General features: G+C 40.6%; 1 protein-coding gene across 50 annotated transcripts in view; it reads right to left on the bottom strand.

Moving 5' to 3' along the window:
* TTLL5 (tubulin tyrosine ligase like 5) overlaps positions 1–24,884 on the bottom strand; it is a 285,101-nt gene that overhangs the window by 55,284 nt on the left and 204,933 nt on the right. For all 50 annotated transcript variants that reach the window (XR_014312440.1, XR_014312441.1, XR_014312442.1 and 47 more), the window contains one exon: positions 13,442–13,662. Coding sequence is in view for 26 of the 50 variants with exons in the window: in XM_082733575.1 (XP_082589701.1) it covers positions 13,442–13,662 (221 nt within the window). In the remaining 24 variants the exon portion in view is untranslated. The remainder of the gene's footprint in view (positions 1–13,441; positions 13,663–24,884) is intronic.

The raw sequence follows: 24,884 nt of genomic DNA, 5'->3' as shown, positions 1-24,884 counted from the left end.
GAGTTCTGACTCATAAGCGGGTTGTAAAATCAATTTAGGGGACCCCACAGTATTTGTAAAATAATAGGAAATATTATTTTGTGAAGCTTTATTTCACATACATAATATAGATATTTTTACTAAGTTGCATATAAAGTTTAATTTTTTTTATTATAAATGGTGGTCAGAAAAAGATGAAAAGCCACTGTTACTCTGCATTTCAGATATTCCATATCCTCGGAAATTTGTTTGAGGGACCAATCAGTTACCAATAGTAGTAGATTCAAATAAATTACCCACTACAATCGATAATTTTTCCTTATACTGTTGCCAGCATTTGATTTACATATTTTAAATTTATGATGTTAACTGCATACCAGTTCTTTTCTTTATTCCTATTAATGATTTTTGCTTAATTCTGTTTTATCTATTGCTATACTCATGTTCCTTCTAATTACTATATGGTTTACCTTCTTCTCACCCTCTGCACTGTGCAATTTTACTTTAGATATTTCTCTTTCAAGCAGGCTATAACTGAACATGTTTAAAAATGCAATTTCATAATCTATCCTTTCAATAGAAGAGTATAATCCTGTTAATACTTACTGTGACTACTCATATAATTGGATTTATCTCTACTATCTTAGTTTTTATTTTCCACTTATCACCCTTTTTCTTCGCTTTTTTATTTTCTTTTCCTGCCTTCCACTGGATTCAAAGTTTCTCCAATCTCTTCTCAGTCCCTCTGTTGTTTTAAAAGCTACAGATTGTGGGGCACCTGGGTGGCTCAGTGGGTTAAGCCTCTGCCTTCGGCTCAGGTCATGATCTCAGGGTCCTGGGATGGAGCCCTGCACTGGGTTCTCTGTTCAGCGGAGAGCCTGCTTCCCCCCGCCTCTCTACCTGCCTCTCTGCCTACTTGTGATCTCTCTGTCAAATAAATAACTAAAATCTTAAAAAAAAATTGCTACAGATTGTATGTCAATTATTTAGCTGTTTTTTTTAAGTGTAAAATTTAGCTTTTTTTCTACCTTTTTTCCTTCAATAGTTCTGTCTTGCCCTTAGAACTGTTATTATTTTCACTATCCACTGAATCCCCTTGTCCCTTAATCTTGTCTTTGTCTTAAACATATTTTAGTTTTTCAAAACACCAATGATGTGTATAGTCATTAACATTTATTATCATTTAATAAAAGTTTTGCAGGTCACTGCCTTCATGTTATCCCCCACTTCTGTGTTCACTTTTATCCTATCCAGTCCTCACCCAGTCTTTCAGTGAAGGTCATAGGTGGTACATCATCTTAGACTTCGAATATCTCAAATTGCCTGTGTACTTTGGTGGGTTTCTTAAATGACAGTTTAGCTGGGTATAAAATTCTAGACTGAAAGTTACTTTACCCCAACACTCTGAAGCTATTAGCTCTTGTCTTCTACCATCTATTATTGCTTAAAAGGAGAATGCCAGTATTCTGGGTTCCTTCGTGAATTTTCTATCAAACAGCAGGTAAGGCTTCCCTTTATGCTCAGTGTTCTGCAGTTTCACTCTGATGTGTCTAGATGTGCATTTGTTTTGGTACATGGGGTGAATTTTTCAGCTGAGGACATTTACATTTATTTCTTCAATTCCAGAGAAGTCTCAGTTATTATTTATTAAAATGTAACTTGTCTACCTCTCCCTCAGTTCTCCCTTCTGATACTATGATCAGAGTTACATGTCATATTCAAAAGGATAATCCTATCATGTAGCAGATCTAATATGTCTGGCTGTTTAAAAATATTAATTTCATTCATAAGGAATTCATGTTCCACTTGTTGACTTTGTTGGCAATCTTTCTTAGATTCAGATTTATTCACGTGTTTTGCAATTTTGGTTTGCAGGCTCATTCTGAATAGTAATCATCTCCCCTCTTGTCTCTGTACTTGCTCAGCCCTTCCCGTCTGAAGGTCTAACAGTGGCTTCGACCCAGCCTTCTTACTCCAGTCAAGAACCAGACTTTATACTGGTATTTCAGTGCCCTTGCCTCGGTCATACTTAGGAATCCAGGTGAATTCTGGGACATGAATAGCTGTACCCTCAGGCTGTGGGTCCACACCAGATTTATCAAGTCTCTGATGAGGAGAGCCTGCTGCATTCCTTAGCTCGGGATTTTTAACCTTGGTACGATTGACATTTTGGACTGGATAATTCTTTTTTGTGGGGAACTGTCTTGTGCTTTGCAGGATGCTTACCAGCAAATTCCTAGACGCTACTCATTAGATTCCAATAGGAACTCCCCACCCCTACTCAACTATGATAACAAAAAAATTACTCCAGACATGGCTAGACATCCTCTGGGGGCAACATCTTCCCCAGATGAAAAATTACTGTTTTATTTTCAATTAATGAGCTCGGTTTCTTAAGTCTTTCCTCTTGCATAGGGCACTTTCAGGCCCTGACATGCCACTTGAGCTGAACTCTGTCTAGGCTGTCACTACCTGCTTCTAAAGCGGAGCTCAGAAAGCTTGTTGTTTCAACATCATTCACTGATTCTCAGTTATTTCTGTCCATTTGGGGACCAAGGAGATGTTTCCCTTGTTCTGAAGCTCAGTTAAGCCCTTCTGTTTTTTTTTTCTTTCTTTCTTTTCTATATATATATTTTTTTAAATCACTGCTATGTATTTGAAGCAGAGGGAGGGTATTAAGTGTAAACTGTGGAGACAACTTGACTGGAAGTCGGTACGTCCAAATTTAGTCTTTTGTTTTATTTGAAGCTAAGCCCTTGCCTTCAATAGTCATTAGAGTTATTAGTGTTCAGGATCTCAGAATGCATTTGAATTTCCACAGCCTTGTCAGTTAGAGGCAAACCACACTTAGGAATATCAGCATAATAACAATGAAAATGCCATCTTTTTAAATAGGGAACAACAGCAGCAGCAGAAATTATAACTCTACCAACACACATGCATTGGACACTGATGTATGTCAGGGAAATACATGGTTTCATTTAACCCTAAGAACCACTCCATGATATAGGTAGTATTTTACAGATAATGAAACAGAGGCTTAGAGGTAGCCCCAAATAACAGTCAACTGACAAAGGAGCCAGGATTCAAATTTAATTAGAAATCCTGGGCTGTTAACAACTGTGCTCTCCTGCCTCCTGTACACTACTACCCTACGTGGTATAAATAATTACTGATGAGGTCATTGCTATTTGGTGATCCCTGACACATACACCCTGATACACAATACTGCACCATCACCACTTCTGGCACGTCTCCGTCTTCACCATGGCCCCCTGTACCACCACTGCCTGAGAGGTCGTCATGAATAGAAGCCAGCCCAGGGACTGAGGAATATACACTTCCCTCCCCTCTCTTAAAAATAAACTTTCTGGAAACTAGGCTTGTATCTGTGCTGTCCACTGGTCTTATCAGCAATATTTAGAGCAACGCCCAACACAATGGACATTCAAGATATGCGTGATAAAGGGTAAAGACAAGGTATCTATCCCTAGAGAATTATGGGGAGAAGAGCACATATAAAAAGGAAAAATCAGACAAGGAGGTAGATGATAGAGTTAGCTGAGGCACTTGGAAAAGCTGGATCAACGTGATAAATTAAAACCTGATCTTGAATAAAACACAGGACTTAGATTCAAGAGGGCAAAGGGTGGGGCGCCTGGGTGGCTCACTTGTTAAGCATCTGCCTTCGGTTCAGGTCATGATCCCAGGGTCCTGGAATCGAGCCCCACAACAGGCTCCCTGCTTGGCTGGAAGCCTGCTTCTCCCTCTCCCATTCCCCCTGCTTGTGTTCCCTGTGTCTCGGTGTCTCTCTCTGTCAAATAAATAAAATCTTTTTTTTTTAATTTATTTTTTTAAATTTTTTTATAAAATATAATGTATTTTTATCCCCAGGGGTAGAGGTCTGTGAATAGCCAAGTTTACACACTTCCCAGCACTCACCATAGCACATACCCTCCCCAATGTCCATAACCCCACCACCCTCTCCCTCCCCCCGCCCCCAGCAACCCTCGGTTTGTTTTGTGAGATAAAGAGTTACTTATGGTTTGTCTCCCTGCCAATCCCATCTTGTTTCATTCATTCTTCTCCTACCCCCTTAACCCCCATATTGCATCTCCACTTCCTCATATCAGGGAGATCATATGATAGTAGTCTTTCTCTGACAAATAAATAAAATCTTAAAAAAAAAAAAGAGGGCAAAGGGCACAAAGGAGAGGGGGAAACATGAGCATGTGGGACCAATAAATAGAAGCAAGGGTGTAGAGTAGACTGTAAAGAAGTACAGGGAAGGCTACAGACACACAGAGGACATATTGCTGAAGGCTTTCGTGTCAGAGTGAGGACTCAACTCTATCCTGTAGCCACTTGGAAGTCTCCAAAGATTTTGGAAAAAAAGTTTCAAAGAACTATTTTAGAGATGATATTTTAAATTGCCTCCTAGGCCTACCCAAGTACCCTATTTTTTAAAGAACAAATTCAGACAGTTTAAAGATTTCTACCTTGTTCTACTTGGGGGGTTCTACAAAAACCAATCTTGAATAGTTAATATATTTGAAAATATTTGAAAAAAACTTACATCCAGTTTTTAAAATTTAGCAGCATTTAATTATGCAGTATTCTTATAGTTTTTTAGTCTCCCCTATAGCTTTCATTTTTAAATTTTTTTTAATTAAAAATTTTAAACTTAAGATTTTATTTATTTATTTTTTCATAGAGGGAGACACAGTGAGAGAGGGAACAAAAGCAGAGTGGGAGAGGGAGCCCAATGTGAGGGTCAATCCCAGGACCCTGAGATCATGATCTGAGCCAAAGGCAGACGTTTAACAACTGAGCCACCCAGGTGCCCCTAGTTTCATTTAAAAAAAAAGATTTATTTATTTGACAGAGAGAGAATGGGAGGGAGGGGTAGAGAGAGAGGGAGAGAGAATCCCCAGCACACTTTGTGCTGAGCGTGGGGCCCAACATGGGGTTTTATCTTACAACCCCTGAGATCATTATCTGAGCTCACACAAAGGGCCAGCTTAAATAACTGTGCCACCCAGGCACCCCAACCCTGTATCTACTTTAAAAACCTTTTTGTTATTTTTAGTTCTCTTCTTTTTATGGCAGAGCTAAGTTTATTTTCTCTTTCCCTGTTTGCTCTACCCCAAACTAAATAAGGTTCTGAATTTAACTTTATATTGCTTTTCACTTTATTTATATTCCTTTTCTTATTTCCTTTGACCTGTTTTTCTTAGTTTTGTTTTATTCACCCTTTTCTAACATCAAGAAAGGAATCCTTTAGTTCAGGTATGACAAACATGTGGTGTGCATATTCATTACTCATACTCCCTGTCTGTGGCAGACATTACTAATCTATCAAAGCACTCTTTCTTGCTGGGCTCGGAGAAGTGCTAATAATTCATGTCAACAAGACAGTCTAGATAATCAGCTGCTGCCAGTGTATCAGCTGAAGCTAATCTGCCATTTGTATCCTGGTTAATTTCTTTTCAATCTTCCTACACTGTAATAATGAAAATAACCAAGATTATGAACTTACCTTTGAGTATATCTTTGACTATATTTCAAATGTAAGTTTTGATAAATACAGTTCTTTTTATTATTTTTAAAAATATTTCAGCTTTATTGAGGTATAATTGACATAAAATTGTAAGATATTTCAATTATCTATTGTAGTGATTTGACATACATACACATCGTGAAAGGATCCCCACCCACTTTCTAGCTATGTAACATATCTATCCCTTGCTCACCTTCTTTATTTGGTGAGAAGATTTAAGCTCCACTCTCTTAGCAAATTTTAATTATACAATACAGTGTCATAAACCATAGTCACCACATTTTACACAGATCCTCAGATCCTCTGTAGCTGGCAGTCTGTACCCTTTACCAACCTCTCCCTGTTTCCCCACCCCGCTCCGGCAACCACTTTCCTACTCCGTTTGTATAAGTCTGAGTTTTTTTTTTCCCCCAACTCCACATTTAAGTGATACCATGCAGTTTTTGTCTTTCTCTGTCTCTCTCACTTCACTTAGCTTAATGCCCTCAAAGTCCATTCTGTTGTCACAAATGGCAGGATTTCCTTCTTTCTCATGGTTCAGTAATCCTTGTGTGTGTGTGTGTAACATCTTCTTTATCCATTCATCCACTGATGGACACAGAGATTCTTACGCTATCTTGGCTATTGTGAATAATGCTGCAATGTACATGGGAGTGCAGGTATCTCTTCAACATCCTATTTTCATTTCCTTCAGAGGCATATCCAGAAGTGGGATTCTGAATCATATGATAGCTTTATTTTTTATTTTTCTGAGAAACTGCCATACAGTTTTTTATAGTGGCCACACCAATTTATATTCCTACCAACAGTGCATATCCTTGCTAACACTTACCTCTTATCTTTCTGATGACAGTGTGAGGTGATATCTCTTTGTAGGTTTGATCCGCCTTTCCCTGATGATTATAATGTTATAATGTCATTATAATGTTGAGCACTTTCCAGGTACCTATTGGCCATTTGTATGTCTTCTTTGGAAAAATGTCTTTTTGGTTCTTCTGCCATTTTTAATTGGATTGTTTGTTCTTGCTACTGAGTTGTATGAGTTCTTCATATATTTTGGATATTAACCCCTTATCAGATATACGATTTGCAAATATCTTCTCCCATCTGACAGGTGACCTTTTCATTTTGATACGGATTACACTGAATCTGTAGATTGTCTTGTGTAGTATTCACTATTAATCCTTCCAATCCATGAACACAGAATAACTTTATTTTTGCATCCTCTTTAATTTCTTTCATGAATGTCTTACAGAGTTCAGTGTATAGAACTTTCACCTCCTTGGTTAAATTTATTTCCAGGTATTTTTTATTCCTTTTGATGCAATTACATTGTTTCTTAATTTCTCTTTCTGAAGGTCTGTTGTCAGTGTATAGAAATGCAACTGATCTTATATATTGGTTTGTTTTGTTTTGTTTTTAAAGATTTTATTGACTTATTTGAGAGACAGAGATCACAAGTAGGCAGAGAGGCAGGCAGAGAGAGGGGGAAGCAGGCTCCCTGCTGAGCAGAGAGCCCGATGCGGGGCTCAGTCCTAAGATCCTGAGATCATGACCTGAGCTGAAGGCAGAGGCATAACCCACTAAGCCACCCAGGTGCCCCTGTATATTGATTTTGTATCTTGAAACTTAACTGATTCATTTATTAGTTGTAACAGTTTTGTGGTGGAGTCTTTAGAAAACATTACATATTTTCTATATATAATATCAAATCAGTTGCACATTGTGATAGTTTAATTTCTTCCTTTCCAATTTGTATGCTTTTTATTTCATTTTCTTGCCTAACTGCTTTGTTTGGAATTTCCAACACTATGTTAAATTAAAATGGCAAAAGAAGGTATCGTTGTCTTGTCTGATGTGTATAATTCTTACTTTTAATATAGTTTGCAATATCATTCTGATCTAAGTTACTTAAAAGAATGTTTAAAAATTCCAAAATTATTTGGGCATTCTATCCAGACTTTTAATATCTCATTTTATTGTAAAGTGGTTTGAGAATGATGTAATTCTATATCATCACCCTACATAATTACTAATTTTTGAGGCTTTAATTAAAATATTCTAGTTTTGAAAAATATTCCATGGGAGCTCTGCAGGGCACAAAACTATATCTATTAATTTAATCTCACTAATTATTATACTGTTCAAAACCTTTCATGTCCTTAAGTTAGCTCTATTTTGCTGGGAATAATGACTAGTACTTCTATTCCCTTTCTGGAATTCATTATCTTAGGGTGAATCCACCTTTTGTCAACATTTCTAACTTTATATACTTTGTCCTCAGAATTCTGAAGGAATTTTTGAAGTCTGTCCTCTATTTCACTAGCTCAATTTTCTGCAGTGCCCAATTTATCGTGTTTAGCCCAATTTTTCACTTAGGTAGTTTTCATATTCTCCCTGACCATAGACTACTTAGTCTCTATGTGAGATGGCTTTTTTAAAGCTCTACACATCAATGTGGTCTATACTTAAAATTTTCAAGAATACACATTAGGGATTTTCTAAAATGTTGTTCTCTCACTTGCTTGAATTTATTTCAGAGGCTGGCAGCTCCCCTGAGTCCTCTCCTGAGCTTTCTTTTAAGCTATATCATCTATTCCTAGGCCCCACTTATTTAAATATTTGCTCGTCCTCCGAAAGGAACATCTAAGCTTGCCATTAAAGACTCATGATCATGGAGGAACTGATACGGATTCTATAAAACCCATAAGATCCTGCCCATATCTTTTAAAAAGGGATTTTCCTACTCAGATAAGAGAGAAAAGTGAGACATGGGAAATATCCAACAGTTATATTACCATTTTGTTTTTTAAAGATTTCATTTATTTATTTGAGAGAGAGATGGCTAGAGACGGAGACAGTGGCAGGGAGCAGGAGCAGGGAAGAGAGGGAGAAGCGGGCTCTGCACTGAGCAGGGAGCCCAACATGGGGCTTGATCCCAGGACAAAGGCAGATGCTTACCCAACTGAACCACCCAGCTGCCCCAGTTATATTACCATTTTAACATCCCAGTTGCAGGGAGGAGAAGTAAGATTTTAATGTAAATTACCCAAGTATGAATCACCAAAGGAAGACCCACCATTCCATGACTCTCACATACTTCTCCTCCTCACTGGACCACACACATGCCAGCAGAACTTCTGGTTCCGTGTGGTTCCTAGCACCCAGCTCTCTGACCAATGTCATCATCCACGCCAAAAGCAAAACCCTGAGATATCCTAATGCTACCGCTGAAGTCCAAATGCTGAAGGCTGAGAGAGGAAAGAGTCTAAGTCACCCCTTGACTAGCTCCTGAGCCCTCTTCGTACTTCCAGGCCCTTCCCCTTAGAGTGAGAGGGTGTTGTCTTGTATATTCCATTCATTTTCTAGACTTCACTCTCATAGGAAGGCAGTATATGAAAGCCTTCAGTATTGTTCTTTAATCCAATCCTTCCCGGGCTACATCTAACAGAAATTCTCCCAACACTGCAGTAGGAAAGTGACAATAATTCTTCCCCCTTTTGAGTATTTCAGTGGCCACTTAAGTAGTAAAACTGGTGTGGAAAGGGAGGGGAGCGTGCTCTTAAGTGCTTACATTGCATTTTCCCGGAGGCAATATTTTAGGATGATTAACTTGTCATTTGCTGCACAGAATGGATCTGAACGGGTTGGCGGGGGGCCTTTGAAATTAGTGGTCTATTGGGAAGAGTCTGGGGTTAGCACAGTAGGTGACTCAGATTTGGCTTTGGCTCTGCCAGGACCACCTGTGGACCACTCATAGTCTTTCACTACCCTGCAGTCTTTTATCTTTCAGCACTAAAAGTCTATAATACATATTTTGAAAATGCATAATTTAGAGAATCCTGTCTTTAAGATGGAAATGCCACAGATTCGATCATATTTCTTGAAACTGCACATAATAAAAAAGGCTGAAAGACTGACAGAAGATGGTTGCTACAATACGACACCTTGTATCCTCACATCAAAACCTAACTTTTGGACCGTTTCAACTCCTGATCCCTTTCTCTCACATTAATGATGCTTCTGTTAAAAAAACAGAGTGCATTTTTAAAAAACCCGATCCCCATTTTTTATCTGTCTGAACTTAATCTCTGAGAATCTTTGCATCTTTCATCATATTACTCCCGTCAGCAATCCTTTCCCACAAATGAGTCCCGGTGTCCCCACCGTTGCTGGGCTCCTGGCCGCCCTCCTCCCTTCCTGATGCCCAGCAGCCATTAACAAACACCTCTGTCCTGGGTCCTGACACAGAACAAGCAGTTACCTTCAATTTCTGCTGAGGTCACCCTGGTGCAGAACATCCTACAACTTGGGCAAGGAAAGGTAACCCCAGCTATTTAAAGAAGAGCACTGCAGTTAAGTCTGGGGTTTCTTTCGGACCTTTCCTTCTTCAGAGTGGCCCCAGGCACCACAGCTTTGACTCTGCCCTTCCCTGTCATGGCTAGTCTGTGAGTTTCGCCCATGTCCCTGGCAAACTTTAATCTCCACAGGTTTCTTTCCCTATGTTTCCTGGAAAGCACGATTCTTGCTCTGAGAAAAAGGTCATTTACATGGAAGATGCAGTTCAGATGCATGTCGCTGATCCTAGCCTGTCATCCTGTAGTACAAATATGTAGATCTGAGAACTACGACAAAGAACTTCTGGGCCAAGTGGGGACAAGGAAATGGCTGTAAAGCAACAGGATGAAAAAACGAATGTGCTCAAAAAAGCTTTCAACAGAACAGACAGAAAACAAGTTATTTTGGTTAATTATTCAGTGGGGACAGTGGTTTTGTTTTACAGATGGGAAACTGAAGTCTTTAGAGGGAAAGTCACTTGAATATTATCATAAAGAAATAGGACCCCACTGTTCTGATTCCCAACTCCCTTTGCACCAACATCCAAATGACATTCCATCTTTTATGTTCTATTGTTCTCTAAACTCAACCCTCTAGGATGTGGAAACTTTGATGCTCTTGGAAATTGCTTCTATATTTGTCCAATGCCAACTTCTGTGCTAGGAGAAGTTTGAAGTTCAACCCCAAAACACAGGGCTTGGCACGGTCAATAGCTCATTACAACTTCTCATTAGTTGTGTCTCTTGGGGCAACTATGGCATTCCTGAGTGTGACTCAATATCACCACTCATAACTGAGGGTTCCTGATTAATCTGAACCGAGCCAGAATAAAGGCTGAAATGAGCTCCCAGCAAATGAAGCAAAATATCTTGCAGGAAAAGAGTAAAAAGTTACCCGAAAATTTCTCGAAATGCCATCTTAGTATGAACCTAAGAATGACACGGTATAATGGCGAATGCTAATCAGCACGTTTAATGTACCAGGCACCGTGTCTGTGCCTCACATTAATTCATTTATTTCTCTTAATAACCCCATGAGACAGGTCCTATTATTATCCCTATTTTAAGTAGGAAATGAAGTCACACAAATGTTAAGTAACTTGCTAGGCTGGCAAGGAGAATGAATTACTTTAGAACAATAAGAAGAAATCGGCTGATACTCAAGGATCCTAATTTCAGGGGCCATGAAAGTTTTCTCTAGATTAAAAATAACTTCATCAATCCAAATAAAGTATGGCATTTCTAGTTCATAATAATGTACGAATGACGGTTTCTCAGTAAGGCACCTCTTCAAATGTACATGGTGATACAGGATGTTAACAATGGGGAGAACTGGGTGTTCTTACCCTCATGTGTACTGTCTGTACAACTTTTCTGTAAATCTGTAATTACTATAAAATAAAAAGGTGACTTTTTTTACCTGAATACTTTCTAGAAGGAACTTTCCATTGAGTCGGGTCAGATAAGAACAATGTTATTCCTTTTCCTGAAAGTCTGAAGAATATTAAAAACAGGGGGGCCCTGGCAACTCTACATTTTACATGTAAGTGAGAGAAATGGTAAGGTCTCCATTAGTACTAACTTATTTAGCTTCGGAGACTTGTGTTAGAATTTTAAAGGCAAATTGGAAACTATTTCCTGGAACAACGCCTTACAGCATGCCTTTTGATACTTGGATTGTATTTCTTCAATTCTGAAGAAATCTTGCTTTTTTCCCCCCTTCTGTGCATTTTTGGTGCTGAGCTGTTTCCGGTTTTCCCACACTCCTGCCTGTCAGAGAGAAGAAACCACAAAAATGCAGCAAAGTTTGTCCATAGAGCTGCAATTCCATCTCTAAGGGCTGAAGAGTTCCCTTGCCAGCAATGAGTTCAGGGCGGTGGACGGCATCTTCAAACGTCCGGGGCTGCTGCCTGCTGACAGAGCCCACATTCCCCCCGCCCCCCCATGGCAGACCAGCCAGCTATACAGGCCACCGTGGGCCATCTCGGGCTACTGGCAGTACTTAGAGGAGCCACAAACAGGGAGTGCACTGGCAAATTCAACATTCGTATCTGACTCACGGATTTTCCTACTAACTGTGGGCTTATGAACCTGTGAAAAGGAGCATGGTTTTCGAATGCTTATGATGGCAACTACGGCTCACTGAGTTCTTCCGTGTCCTAGGTCTTGTTCTGTGTACTTTCCGCAGATTAACTCTGCGAATAGTTAGCAATGCCCTATGAGGCAGGCACTCTTTACTATCCCTGCTTCAGAACTGTGGACAGTGAGGCTAACAGATTAAGGACCTTGCAACTTGCCAGAGGTCTCCAGGTAGTAAACTGTGGAGGGAGGGTGTGAGCACAGGCAGTCTGGCTCCAGAGGCTGAACCTTTAAAGACTCGCCTCTACTCCTGCCAGGCTGAGGAGCCATACAGCATCCTTCTTACTGTGCTCCTGGCCTTTGACCACAAACTGCCCCCCTTCGACTGCCCTTCTCTATTGCTCCAGAGAGCTCTGTAAAGTCATTACAATGCCAACTCTTCCTACGATGGCACTTGGCCCTTAGTAGGCACAGAGTAAATATTTGTTGGATAAATGAATAATGGCAGCAGTATAATTAAAACAGCCACGAGGGGCTGGTTTCCATCCAAATCCAGAATTTGATTCACAGTCCAAGGGGAAAAAAGAGGAACTGCTTTTTCTGCGACCTAGGATTCGTTCTTACAACTAAAATTGATTTTGCGAAGGACACATGAACGAGGAACCTTAATGAGGGCAAGAGAAAGATACAAACCCCCTCTAGGTATTTATCCAACAGGGAACACCTGCCTTTTACAGGCATCCTTGAAAAGTTCCCCAATTTTAAATGGAGAAGGGCTATTAGAACTAATACTCTTTATTAGTCTACGATTGGTTCGTTAGCTAAAATATGGCTGGCAACAGTGAAGGATGGAATGTGAAAAAATTTGATTTGGGCATGGAAGTGTCTTTTTGAGGTAAAATGGGCAGACTATAAAAGGTATTAGAAACACATTGCTCCACAGAGCCTGTATACTAATGTCAATGAAGTTAACTACCACCCCCTCAACCCCAGTTTGAAATCCCATTCCAACGTCTTCCCATCCAAATGCCTAGAAGTAAACAACAAACAAGGGTTAGGGGGGTAGTACTGAATTTTACAGGAAATTGAAGAGATCAGACTCTGTAGAAAGACCAAGAATAGAATACATCAGGAAGAAGCCTTCCTTTCCTTTCTCCAAGCCCACAGCTCAGCACCGTTACCTGGTACACTGTCTGATCTCAGTTCCTGTCAGAGGCTGGAAGACTTAGCAATGACCTTGAACCTGCATCAGCTCTCATCACAATCCCCAGGGAAGCTAAGAGCCGCACCTGCCCCTCCCACAAGGTACACATTCTGACCTGCAGCCCATGCTGAGAACCAGAGTTAGCTTTCAGTCCCCATCACAGGCTCCTGTCTTCAACATTTCAGTACAAACACTTTTGAGATCCTCATAAATAAAGAGTACTCTTAGCACAGAATTGACACAACTCAGGAGAAACCAAAAAGAAGATTAAGGAAAACTTACTTGGAGGCCCTCTGGGATGTGGTCTTTCTGAGGACTTGTTTATGATTGGCTGGGGGCTTGGGGGTCAGCGATGAGGAAGAACTTGGAGGCGGCACCACTTTCTGGGGCAGAGGGGTTGGCTTCTGGCCACTACCTGTGGCACTTGAAATTCTGCAAGCTGCAGCACCAGTATTTATTGTCCATAAATTGGAGTTAGAGAGTGTGTGACTGCCAAAGATGGCCTACAAGAAAAAGAAAAAAAGACAGGCAATGGAGATGCCCTTTATAACCCATCTGCTATAAATGAACATCTGGCTTGTAATCCTCAAGTGGGACAAAAGGAAAAGGGAAACCGTTCAGGTAATTTTTGAGGGAAAACTTCTCTAATGAGGCCAGTGCAGGGCCACGCTCAGAGAAGGGAAATCTCTGGAAGCATAAAATGGAGACATCTTGTTGAGAGTACACTGAGCTAGGAATCAGGGTATCTGGATACTGTGTATTTTCCAGCTCCAGAAATCAGAAAAGCATTTGGTCTCTCTCAGCCTGCGTTTCCTTCATTGTTAACAAATATTTAACGAATGTCTCCTAGTGGGTGTCAAGCACATGAAATAATGCACAAAACAGAAGTGGCTTGAAGCCTGACTCAACACCAGCCCACTTGGAGAACTTGGAACTCTTCTAGAAGGTTTACACATTTGAGGAGTGGAAAGAAGCCAGGGTGGCAAGGGCATAGTGAGCAGAAAGGGTGGAGACAGAAGGAACAGAAAGCTTGTTACTGGGGTGCCTAGGTGGCTCAGTCGGTTAAGTCGCTGCCTTCAGCTAAGGTCATGGTCCCGGGGTCCTGGGGTCAAGTCTCGCATCAGGCTCCTTGCTCATCGGGGAGCCTGCTTCTCACTCTGCCTCTGCCTGTTTGCGTGCATGCTCTCTCTCTCTCATAAATAAATAAATAAATAAAATCTTTTTTTAAAAAAACAAAGAAAAGAAAGGTGGCATTCTGTTACCATCCATCTTTAAAAAAAAAGAAAGAAAGAAAGAAAGCCAGCAAGCAAGCAAGCTTGTTACTAACTTTAACTTTTCTGACACAGTAACACCTTGTGGACCTAAAGATTGACATAAGACTTTACATTTCAAAACACCCTCAGGGGCACCTGGTGGGCTCAGTCGGTAGAGCATACGACTCTTGATCTCAGGGGCTATAGGTTCCAGTCTCCCATGCTGGGTGCAGAGGTTACTTAAAAATAAAATCTTCAAAAAAATAAGGTACAGACAGTAAAACTGCTATCTGAATACTGCTCACTAAACAAATCTAAGATCAACACAAAGGTATATTCGCTCAGAGGGTAAGCCTACAAATCAATAAAGACCTAAAAATCACCATCTAAATATCACAAACACCAACCCGTGTCTATAGTAAACGTATGGATGTAAACGTATGCTTTCTTAAAAAATCCTTACAACTTATTTACCTCATTAGAAATTCGGTTTTTTGGGGTCGCAAATTTTGTTACTGATCATTCAATACTATTAATACTGCTTTCAATATCCATGCATTATGAAAGCTTTAAATGTGAAATAATACTAAGAGAAAAAGAATGAAGTTGACAAAACACATAAGGTCTTTTTTATTAAAAGAATTTCTGGCAATTGATTTCCATCTGTAGACACTACATTTAAAGAGACATGGGAGAAATGTCATTTCCTTACAGCAAGGCCAAAAGGAATAAGATCAGATGCTCTTAGGAAACATTTACCTTCTAGATAGACTTTATTAGTATTATCTTTTATGACTTTTTTATGACTCTTTTATTTTTTAAGATATAAAAGATAAATTGGTAGCTTTAGTAAAATGTTAACTAATCCTTCTATACTCATGCCTTGGAATGTCCCATTTCATGGAAATGTGCCAAAGGTCCTGGGCTAGACAGGTCTGAGGGGGATCAAAGAGTCTCGTGCGGAGGAAATGTATCACATGGACAGGCCTGACAAAGAGCAAAACGATTTCAGAGCAAGAGGGTCAGAGCATTCTCAAATGGAACAGTCTGAGATGTTCATCTCTGCAAACCATCCAAAACAGAAATTGAAAAGCTCTTCACTCACCTTCATCTCTGACCCAAAGGAGGGGAACAAAGGAAGACCCAAGCCCATGGGTAGAGCCCGTAGGTTGGCACTGGGGGAGGGGGACGGTGTCTGTACATATGGAAGGTCTTAGATGGCCTGAAAGGGCCCAGGAGCCCTGATTCTGCTCCGGCAAGCCTTCTGAGGACAAGTAACCAAAAAGTCCAGCAAGGCAGACTCAGAAACAAATCCTTTCCTTTCAAGCACCATTTCCATACATGAGGGTCTCCACATCTGTGGGAAACATTCAGCTGGAGGGGAGGGAGGCAGGAAAGGGCTCCTCTAGGTTCCTCTTTTCACCACTACATCCTGACACATGAGCATAGATTGAAGAGTGCTCGAAAGTGCCCCAATTCAGGCCCCTATCAATATTTTTGTTCATAATAAAGAAGGGAAGAAAGGGAAAAAAGGTGCCTCCTTCAGGCTAGGGAAGACCAGAAATCAGAATGAGGACTGCAGAGCTCTATAACAGCCATGCATAGACAAAGTCATTGGAAGGGGAACCAAGGAAGAAAAGCCATTGTTAGCAAAGGGCTCTTGGAAGTGAAAATATTCTTTATTGAGTGCGATTTTTCATGCTGTAAAGGAACTGCCATCATTAAAGAACATCGATTTGATACACGTTGCCAAAGTGACAACTTAATTATATTTTCAAGATCCCTGGGTTTTTCTTTTGCTAAAACATCTTGCTGGAACATCTAAATACAATAAAAAAAATTAATAAAAACAGCAAGATCAGAATTAAGTTCCTATTTTTGTAAAAAGCAAAAAGAATATACAGAACCACACACACATACACCAACACACACAGATACACAAACACACAGAAACACACACACATAAAGTTGCTATTTGCACAGAACAAATCTGAAAGGATATACAAAAAAAACTAGTGACCTCCATGGAAAAGAACTGGTTAGCTGGGGGTCCAGGAGAGAGGGAAACTGTTTATTATATATCATTTGTATCCTTTTGAATTTTGTACCACCTATATGTAGTTATTTATTACAAAAATACATTATTCAAGAGGCAAAAGGAAGTCCAATTCTCTTAAGATTTAAGCAGGTAACAAAATTAACTCTGAATGCAAGTCAAAGTATCCAAGTGATGCTCAAGTTTTAACCAGGTGGGAATAGGACTCACTATTATGCAGGGCTGAAAAAGGAGTTCACTGTTCAACACTTACTATGCCTACAAATCCAGATTTGGTCATCAGTGAGAGGCAGAGACTCAGGTCTAAGTGGAAAAATAGCAGGGCTTTGCAGTCCAGTATGCCTGGGCTCAGATGCAGGCTCTGTTACTTACAAACGGGGTGACCTTTTCAAGTTCCTGAACTTCTCTGACCCTTAGCTTCCTCATAGGTAATTAGAATTACTTTGCTGGACTACTGAGGATTAAATGAAGATCACGTATGAAAATCCAGCCCAGGCATTCAATAAAGGATTCTTGTAATAGACCAAACACCAAGGTCCTACTAGACACTCAACAAATGCTCCAATCCTCCCCAAACCTCCACGTCAGTTTACCGAGGAACCAAAGGATGGTACGACATGCAAGGCTGCCTCTCTGTAATGATCTGGGAAGGGCACTGCTTGTGCATCATCAACATGTCTTTCTAGTCTTATGATGACGCTCACTAGCTGTGAAAGCAAACTCTTAAAATGAAAACATGTGCTTAGGTTCCCCAGGTCATGTTTACTTACTTCTCTCTGGCAGGAATGATCTTTCCCTCTTCTGAATGCTTGCAACAATTGATTTGTATGCGTCTTACCACATTAGCACATTCTACCTTGTGTTACGGCCATTGATGTCTGTATTTTTCTTTCCTTCCGGACAATGCACACTGGTGATGGCCAGACTGGTATCTGATTAATTTTTGTTTAACTCACAGTGCCTAGTAGAAGGCCTTGTACATAAAAGGTGCTTAATAAATATTTACCCCATTAATGTAAATTAAAAAAAACTCATATAACCAAGACTTATCTTTTTTTTTTTTTTTTTTTTTGCAACTACCAAATTCCTATAACAAGAAAACAGGCAAGTTTACGTTTACATAGAGATGTAATCTTGTACTAGGACCATTCTCTGGACTGTGAATAGGGCCCAGTGTTTTATTTGTGTTCAACTTATACTTAGCCACAAAATATAAGTAAGCCCTTCTAGTAGATCCCAAACAAAAATAAATTCATCTTCTTAGATGCCAATTTGTGGCAGCCCCTTAGACATTGATGTTCTGTGGTGATAAGGTCAGTTTTCACCTCAAATAACAAAATAAAAGCAATTAGGATAATTTATTGCTTAGAAGACTGTCACCTGCCCGGATACTAACACTTCTTTCCCTTTTCGTAATAATATTGCCCTTATTTTGTTTGGGCAATAATGTATGCCCAGCTAAAAAACTGTATTTCCCAACCTCTCCTGTACTTAGAAATAGCCAGGTGACATAGTTCTGAGATATAAACAGAAGTTTCTAGGTGCAGCTTCCAGGACAGCTCTTTAAAGGGGGAAACTGATTAGTACACAACTTTTGCTCTTTACTGTTCTTCCTCCCTCCCAGAACACAGGTATCTAGCTAGCATCGGGTGGAAGTCACTTCCTAAGGATTGCAGAGCAGAAGGATGGGGAAAGCATAGGCTCCTGACAATAACATAGAGGTCAAGAGAGCCTAACTCTAGATTTCTTTGATTATATGGGGGAAAAAAGTCTTTAACTTGGTAAGCCATGGCGGGGAGAGGAGTCTGCTAGATGCAGTGAAAGGGAATCTTAACTGAGCTGAGCCATAATCCTCAATCTATCAGAGGCACCCTAGTTTAAGCATTAAATAAATGTACTGCATCTCAAAAAAGCAGAGTCTTTCCAAACACAGCAAAAAAGCTTCTAGGTTCTCAGCTGCTGTTCAGTAACCATACCCTAATACACTGAATAGATAAGGCCATGATCACAATTCCATACCCTCCAAAATTCCAAAGAGTTGGTGATGTAGACAAGTTCTCAGGTATTTCACCAAAACCAAGGCTAAGTGTAATGAAATTAAGGCAACTGAATTTGATAAGAAGAAACCCAGGGAAGTACTGAGGTAATGTTAAGAGGCAGATATATAAATGAATTTATTTCGACTGTTGGCAGAAATCAGCCTCTCCAGGCCTCTCATAGCATGTATTGGCCCCGATCCTACAATTCCATCAACGATAGATTATGTGAGTTGTTTTGCCCTGATATTCATTCATAAATGGACAGAAGAATTAGATCAAGTTCTCTCTATATAAATCCTAAAGAAAGGTGAGGGCTGGATACACAATACTAGCACGCTGCGCTTGTGGGTTAACAACCGGGAAGGGGGCTACAGGGTCATCAGTCAATGTCCCGGGAATGTGAGAGCTGTGTAAGCACTGGCCTCCACTCAAGACCTGGTCAACATATACAGGACTTTTGCTTCTTTATTGGGTGTGGGAAACAGCCTTGCTTCAGTAAGGAGACTCAGAGAAAACCACAGTTTGAGGGTTGGCTTGGCCCCAAGCCAAAGACTGGAAAGGCCCTCCTTCTCCCACAACAGAAGGGTACTCGTGGGTGGGAAGGAGGAATTTCTGATAGACAGAACACAGACTGCAACTTGGAAGGTTATGGGGGAGCAAGATCTGGGCTCTCTTACTAGAAAGATAATACTGCTCAGAGATTAAATTCTGGGAGGTTTTTTTCCTTACTTTTTTTTTTTTTTTAATTCCTTCCAGAAAAACACTTCTTTTCGTCTTTGCTTGGGCTTCTTGGAGATGGAGCGGAGCTGGATAACTCTTTGTATTGAAATAACTCTAAATTCATTTCTTTTTTTTTTTTTTTTTTTTTGGAAAATTAAGGGAGATAAAGTAGGGAAGTGTTGACCTTTACTTCAATGGGTTAACATCTTTCTGTGCCCCTTTTACTTTGGTTCCAGAAAAGAAAACATTTTTATGCATTATTCTCCCCACTGAGATTTTTATCCTAACTTGGATAAAGTTCCCATTACATAGTACACAAAACTGCTTCTAGAATGTTGCTCTCTGGCAGCTCAAGTACTGGTTTTGGTATATCTTCCTGAGCATGTCCGATGCTAATCACTCACCTTACTACAACCAGCCAAGAGCTGTTCGATGCAAAGAACACATTGTGTCTTTTGTGCAATCATATGATGCTGAGAAAAGCTTGGGGCCAAGGTGAGGGTGAGGGTAGCTGTTTCTATTTTAGCAAAAGCAAACTTCCAAAAGGCCTTTGTCTCACATTGTATGGAGTTCTTGGCTGTCTTCCATTCACAATGTTTGTCAGCTGGGACAAGACTGGAGTCTGAGCAAGAGAAACAAGAGTACAACCTCTGGGATGGGGCAGAAACCCAGAAGATGCTACTGTTCATACGGAGAGAGACTGATGACGCGAATACCTGAGATATGGCTTTGAGTGGTCAAAGATACCAGAAGTTCTCTGGCATACCCTTTTATTTCTGAAATCAATTAAGAGGCTCTGTCTCTTTTACCAACTAAGATTGAAGGCTCTTAGTAATTCAAATGATCTACTCTCCAGGATGTGAATACAGCTGCTTACCTGTAATGAAAAATTTAAACACCAACAAAAACCACTGTGTTTTAGGCAGTTCCTAAGTCTACTCTACCTGTACATTTGAGAAACAATGCCGGTCATTAAGAGATAATTAGAAATGCTCCTGGGCCTCAGACTGTCATCTGATAAAACTGAAGATTCCAGCAGTAGTCTCTGAGTTGGTTTTTCAACCAACCAGCATCAAGACAACTGAACTGCTTTTGGGCCAGAAGTGTGTTATGTATGACCAAAGAAGTCCAACCATGAGGCAGCTGGCTAAGGCCAGAGTTGCAGCCCATGACCAGAAAACCCAGTCAAACTGACTAGCCCTAAGATGTCACGAAGATGACCTTCCCCCCTAGCCTTTCTACTTTTTCTTCTCGTATCTCTCTGGCAATTGTGAACATATTAACTTGCATTTATCTTCAGTTGTTCAAACATGTAAATATAAGTAAAAAAAAAAAAAGTAGCCAATTAATACTTTATGAAACTTGAACTTCTCCTAAAACTCTTTCCTTAATATCATTTTAACTAGCTTCTGCTTCTGGCACAGGGTAGGGGGTGGTAACTAAAACCCCAAAGTTGGAATCATAATGCTATGCACATTTTAGGTTAAAAGTAATACATACTAGGGGCACCTTGGTGGCTCAGTCAGTTAAGTGGCCAACTCTTGGTTTCGGCTCACGTCATGATCTCAGGGTCGTGAAAAAGCCCCATGTCGGGCTCTGCACTAAATGTGGAGTCTACTTAAGATTCTCTCTCTCTCCTTTCCCTCTGCTCCTCCCCCTGCTGCTCACATACACTCAAAAACAGAAACAAACAAACAAAAGGGAATACATAATAGAAGAGATAATCTGCACAACCATATTCACTGAAGCATTATTCACAACAGCTAAGATGTGGAAGCAATCTAAATGTTCATCGATAGATGAATGGATAAAGAAAATGTATATACATAAGATAGAATATCTTTCAGTCTTAAAAAAAAGAAAGAAATCCTGTAATATGCTAGAACATGGATGAACCTTCAGGACATTATGCTAAGTGAAATAAGCTAGTCATGAAAAAGACAAATACTATGATTCCACTTATACGAGGCACCTAAAGTAATCAAACTCATACAAATACAAATTAGAATGGTTGTTGTCAGGGGTTGGGGGAGGGGAAAACAGGGAGTTGTTCGATGAATATAGAGTTTCAATCATGCAAGATGAAAACGTTTTATTGGGGCTCCTGGGTGGCTTGGTCGGTTAAGCGACTGCTTTCAGCTCAGGTATTGATCCCAGGATCCTGGGATCAAGCCCCACATTGGGCTCCCAACTTAGCATGGAGCCTGCTTCTCCCTCTCCCTCTGCCCCTTCCCCCTGCTTGTGCTCTTTCCTCTAATAAATAAAGTCTTTTTTTTTTTTTTTTTAAGACTATTTATTTGAGAGCAAGAGAGAGAATGAGAGCAAGTGAGCATGAGAGGGGGGAAGGTCAGAGGAAGCAGCAGACCCCTCTGCTGAGCAGGAAGCCGGATGCGGGACTCGATCCCAGGACTCCAGGATCACAACCTGAGCTGAAGGCAGTTGCTCCGCCAACTGAGCCAACCAGGGACCCCAAAATCTTAAAAAAACAAAAAAACCAAAAGACAAAACAAAAAAAACCCCACGTTTTATTGATCTGTTACACAACAATGTTCATAGTCAACAACCCTGTATCATACCCTTAATTATTAAGAGGGTAAATTTGTGCTATGTGTAAGAGCTATGCATTTTTTAAAAAAAGATTTTATTTATTTATTTGACAGAGAGAACATGAGCAGAGGGAGGGGCAGAGGGAGAGGGAGAGGGAGAAGCAGACTCCCTGCTGAGCAGGGAGCCAGTCTTGGGGCTCCATTCCAGGATCCTGTGATCACGACCTGAGCCAAAGGCAGATGCTTAACAGACTGAGCCACCCAGGTGCCCCAAGAGCTATGAATTTTTATTGAGCTCTCGCCCGTGGGTCAACATGCCCTTAAGCACTTTACATGCTATTATCTCATTTAATCCTCCCAAGCATTGAGGTGGGTCCCATCATCATCTCTATACAAAGGAGGCAACCATGGCACAAAAACGTTCCATAATTTGTCCATGATGGCACAGCTACTAAGTAGTAAAGTAGGACCCATGCCCACGAGGAGTCTGATTTCAGAGCCCCATTACACAACACAGCCTTCCTCATTTATGTTATGCTGACTCCCTTTAAATGCAAATCCACTGAAATCATATTTCCCTTCCAAAGCAAATCTAGAGCAAACCTAGCAATGTGTCCAATTTTCATCAGCTGCATTTAAAAGACCCAGATTTCGCTAGCTTTACTCCAAGAAGGAAAGCTTGAAAAAAAATCTGCCTATATGCAAAGTTTTGTTACTAATTTTAAAAGTTAAAGTATGCATGCATGTATGTATATCTATAAATAAAGATAACCTCAAAAAGATAACCCCAGCAATGGGGGCGCCTGAGTGGCTCAGTGGGTTAAGCCTCTGCCTTCGGCTCAGGTCATGATCTCAGAGTCCTGGATCTCAGAGTCCTGGGATCAAGCCCCGTATCAGGCTCTCTGCTCTGCAGGGAGCCTGCTTCCCCCCTCTTTCTCTGCCTGCCTCTTTGCCTACTTGTGATCTCTCTTTTTCTGTCTAATAAATAAATACTATTTAAAAAAAAAAATCAGCAATGACCCCAGACTCAGAGTTGAATTGGTTAAAAAAGATAATTCAGAGCAGCGTTTTCCATTGTCTCTTATGTTTTATTAGTTAGTAGTTTTAGGGAACTATTTCTCCATCAGGGTCCTTGTTCTTCTGATGATGTGTCTGTGTCTTACGTTTCCTGATGAGTAAAATGAAATAATCAGACAAAGAAACCTCTAGGTTCCCTCACAACTTTAAATTCAGAATTTATAAGTGTCTAACTGGCCTCTGCCTTTTGATGTATGGTTTGTCTTATTTGGCTCAGAATCTCAAATGGGTGACCTACTGTGTATCTTTTTATTTTTTTTTAAGATTTTATTTATTTGACAGACAGAGATCACAAGTAGGCAGAAAGACAGGCAGAGAGAGAGAGAGAGAGAGAGGAGGAAGCAGGCTCCTTGCTGAACAGAGAGCCTGATGAGGGGCTTGATCCCAGGACCCTGCGATCATGAACTGAGCCAAAGGCAGAGGCTTTAACCCACTGAGCCACCCAGGCGTCCCCTACTGTGTATCTTTGCACAGACCTGGCTGTTGTCTGTTTGCTATGCTTCTTTCTGGGGCTGTGTCTACTTCTGATGAACGAAATTCTTTATATTTAAGGAGGAGGTCTTTTGTTATCTCACAGTTATGGTTTCAAGACCTTCCTATGCCCACAGACAGAGAAAAACAAACCAGAGGTCACAGAGTGAGGGCAGGGAAGGAAACTGGTTGCCAGGCAGCAGGAGCAAAACCACATGTTAAGGCCATACAACAAATAAGGTTGAGCCCAAATGGCTGGTAGGTGAACAGTTGCCTTTTTTTTTTTTTAAGATTTTATTTATTTATTCGACAGAGAGAGATTACAAGTAGGCAGAGAGGCAGGCAGAGAGAGAGGAGGAAGCAGGCTCCCTGCTGAGCAGAGAGCCCGATGCGGGACTCGATCCCAGGACCCTGAGATCATGACCTGAGCCGAAGGCAGCGGCCCAACCCACTGAGCCACCCAGGCGCCCCGAACAGTTGCCTTTTAACATACCCACAACCAAGCAGAGTTCTATACTTCGATTCATTATGTTGACCCTTTCTTTCGTACTTGCATGTATGGGTCTGTAGCAGCAGTAGCATCAATAAATTTGGAATGCTTTATCTGATTGAGGATAAATGTGTAAAACAAAAAACAAATGAATAGTCCCTTCTCTCAAGAGGGAGGGTGATAGAGTGGAAAGGGGCTTCGGAAGCTCTAGTTATGCAACCTTGTGTAAGTTACTTAAACTCTTTGAGTTCCCCATCGGTGGGATGGAGACAGTGCTATATCCAGCACACAGGTGGCGCTCACTCTGTGTCCATTTCCCTTCCCCTCACCTCCCCCCCAACCAAGATTCCAGAGGGGCACTTTCCAGCGGCAGCTTAGAAAGCAACCTGGCGGGGCCCCTGGATGGTTCAAGGGGTAAAGCCTTTGCCTTAGGCTCGGGTAGTGATCCCAGGGTCCTGGGATCGGGCCCTGAGTCGGGCTCCCTGCCAAGTAGGGAGCCTGCTTCCCCCTCTCTCTTTCTGCCTGCCTCTCTATCTACTTGTGATCTCTGTCAAATAAATAAAATCTTAAAAAAGAAAGAAAGAAAGAAAGCAACCTGGCAGTCATCAGGGGACTTCTATCACTAGTCATGTTGAATCAGCATAACAAACGGTATCTGTATTATAACAACATATTAAGAATCAGATTTATATGGAATTGAAAAAGCAAGCATAATAGTAAACATGCAAAATTATCACCTAGGGTAGTCCCATTTGCAGACACAGGTCATGTTTCCCAGTAGTCTTCTCAAATATGTCATCATAGAAATAAAATTCATGACCCACAACAGTAACAGGGTAGAAAGGACAATGTGATAATTGAAGAGATAACGCCTATGTTATTAATAACAACCCCCACAAGTATTTCAAATCTTCAAACTTCTAGAACTTATTTCAGGATACTGCACGACTGAGCAGTCCCTAACCATGTTACTATATAGTAAAAACACAAAAGAGGGTAAACAGTGGGTGTTTCCAAGAGTTCTAAAGGAATACTTTCTTAAGACTTTTTTTTTTTAAGAATCTGAGATACTG

Source organism: Mustela nivalis (assembly GCF_964662115.1).
Source record: "Mustela nivalis genome assembly, chromosome: 6".
Lineage (NCBI taxonomy): Eukaryota > Metazoa > Chordata > Mammalia > Carnivora > Mustelidae > Mustela > Mustela nivalis.
Note: the sequence above shows the minus strand (reverse complement) of the source record. Positions and strands in the feature narration are given on the sequence as shown.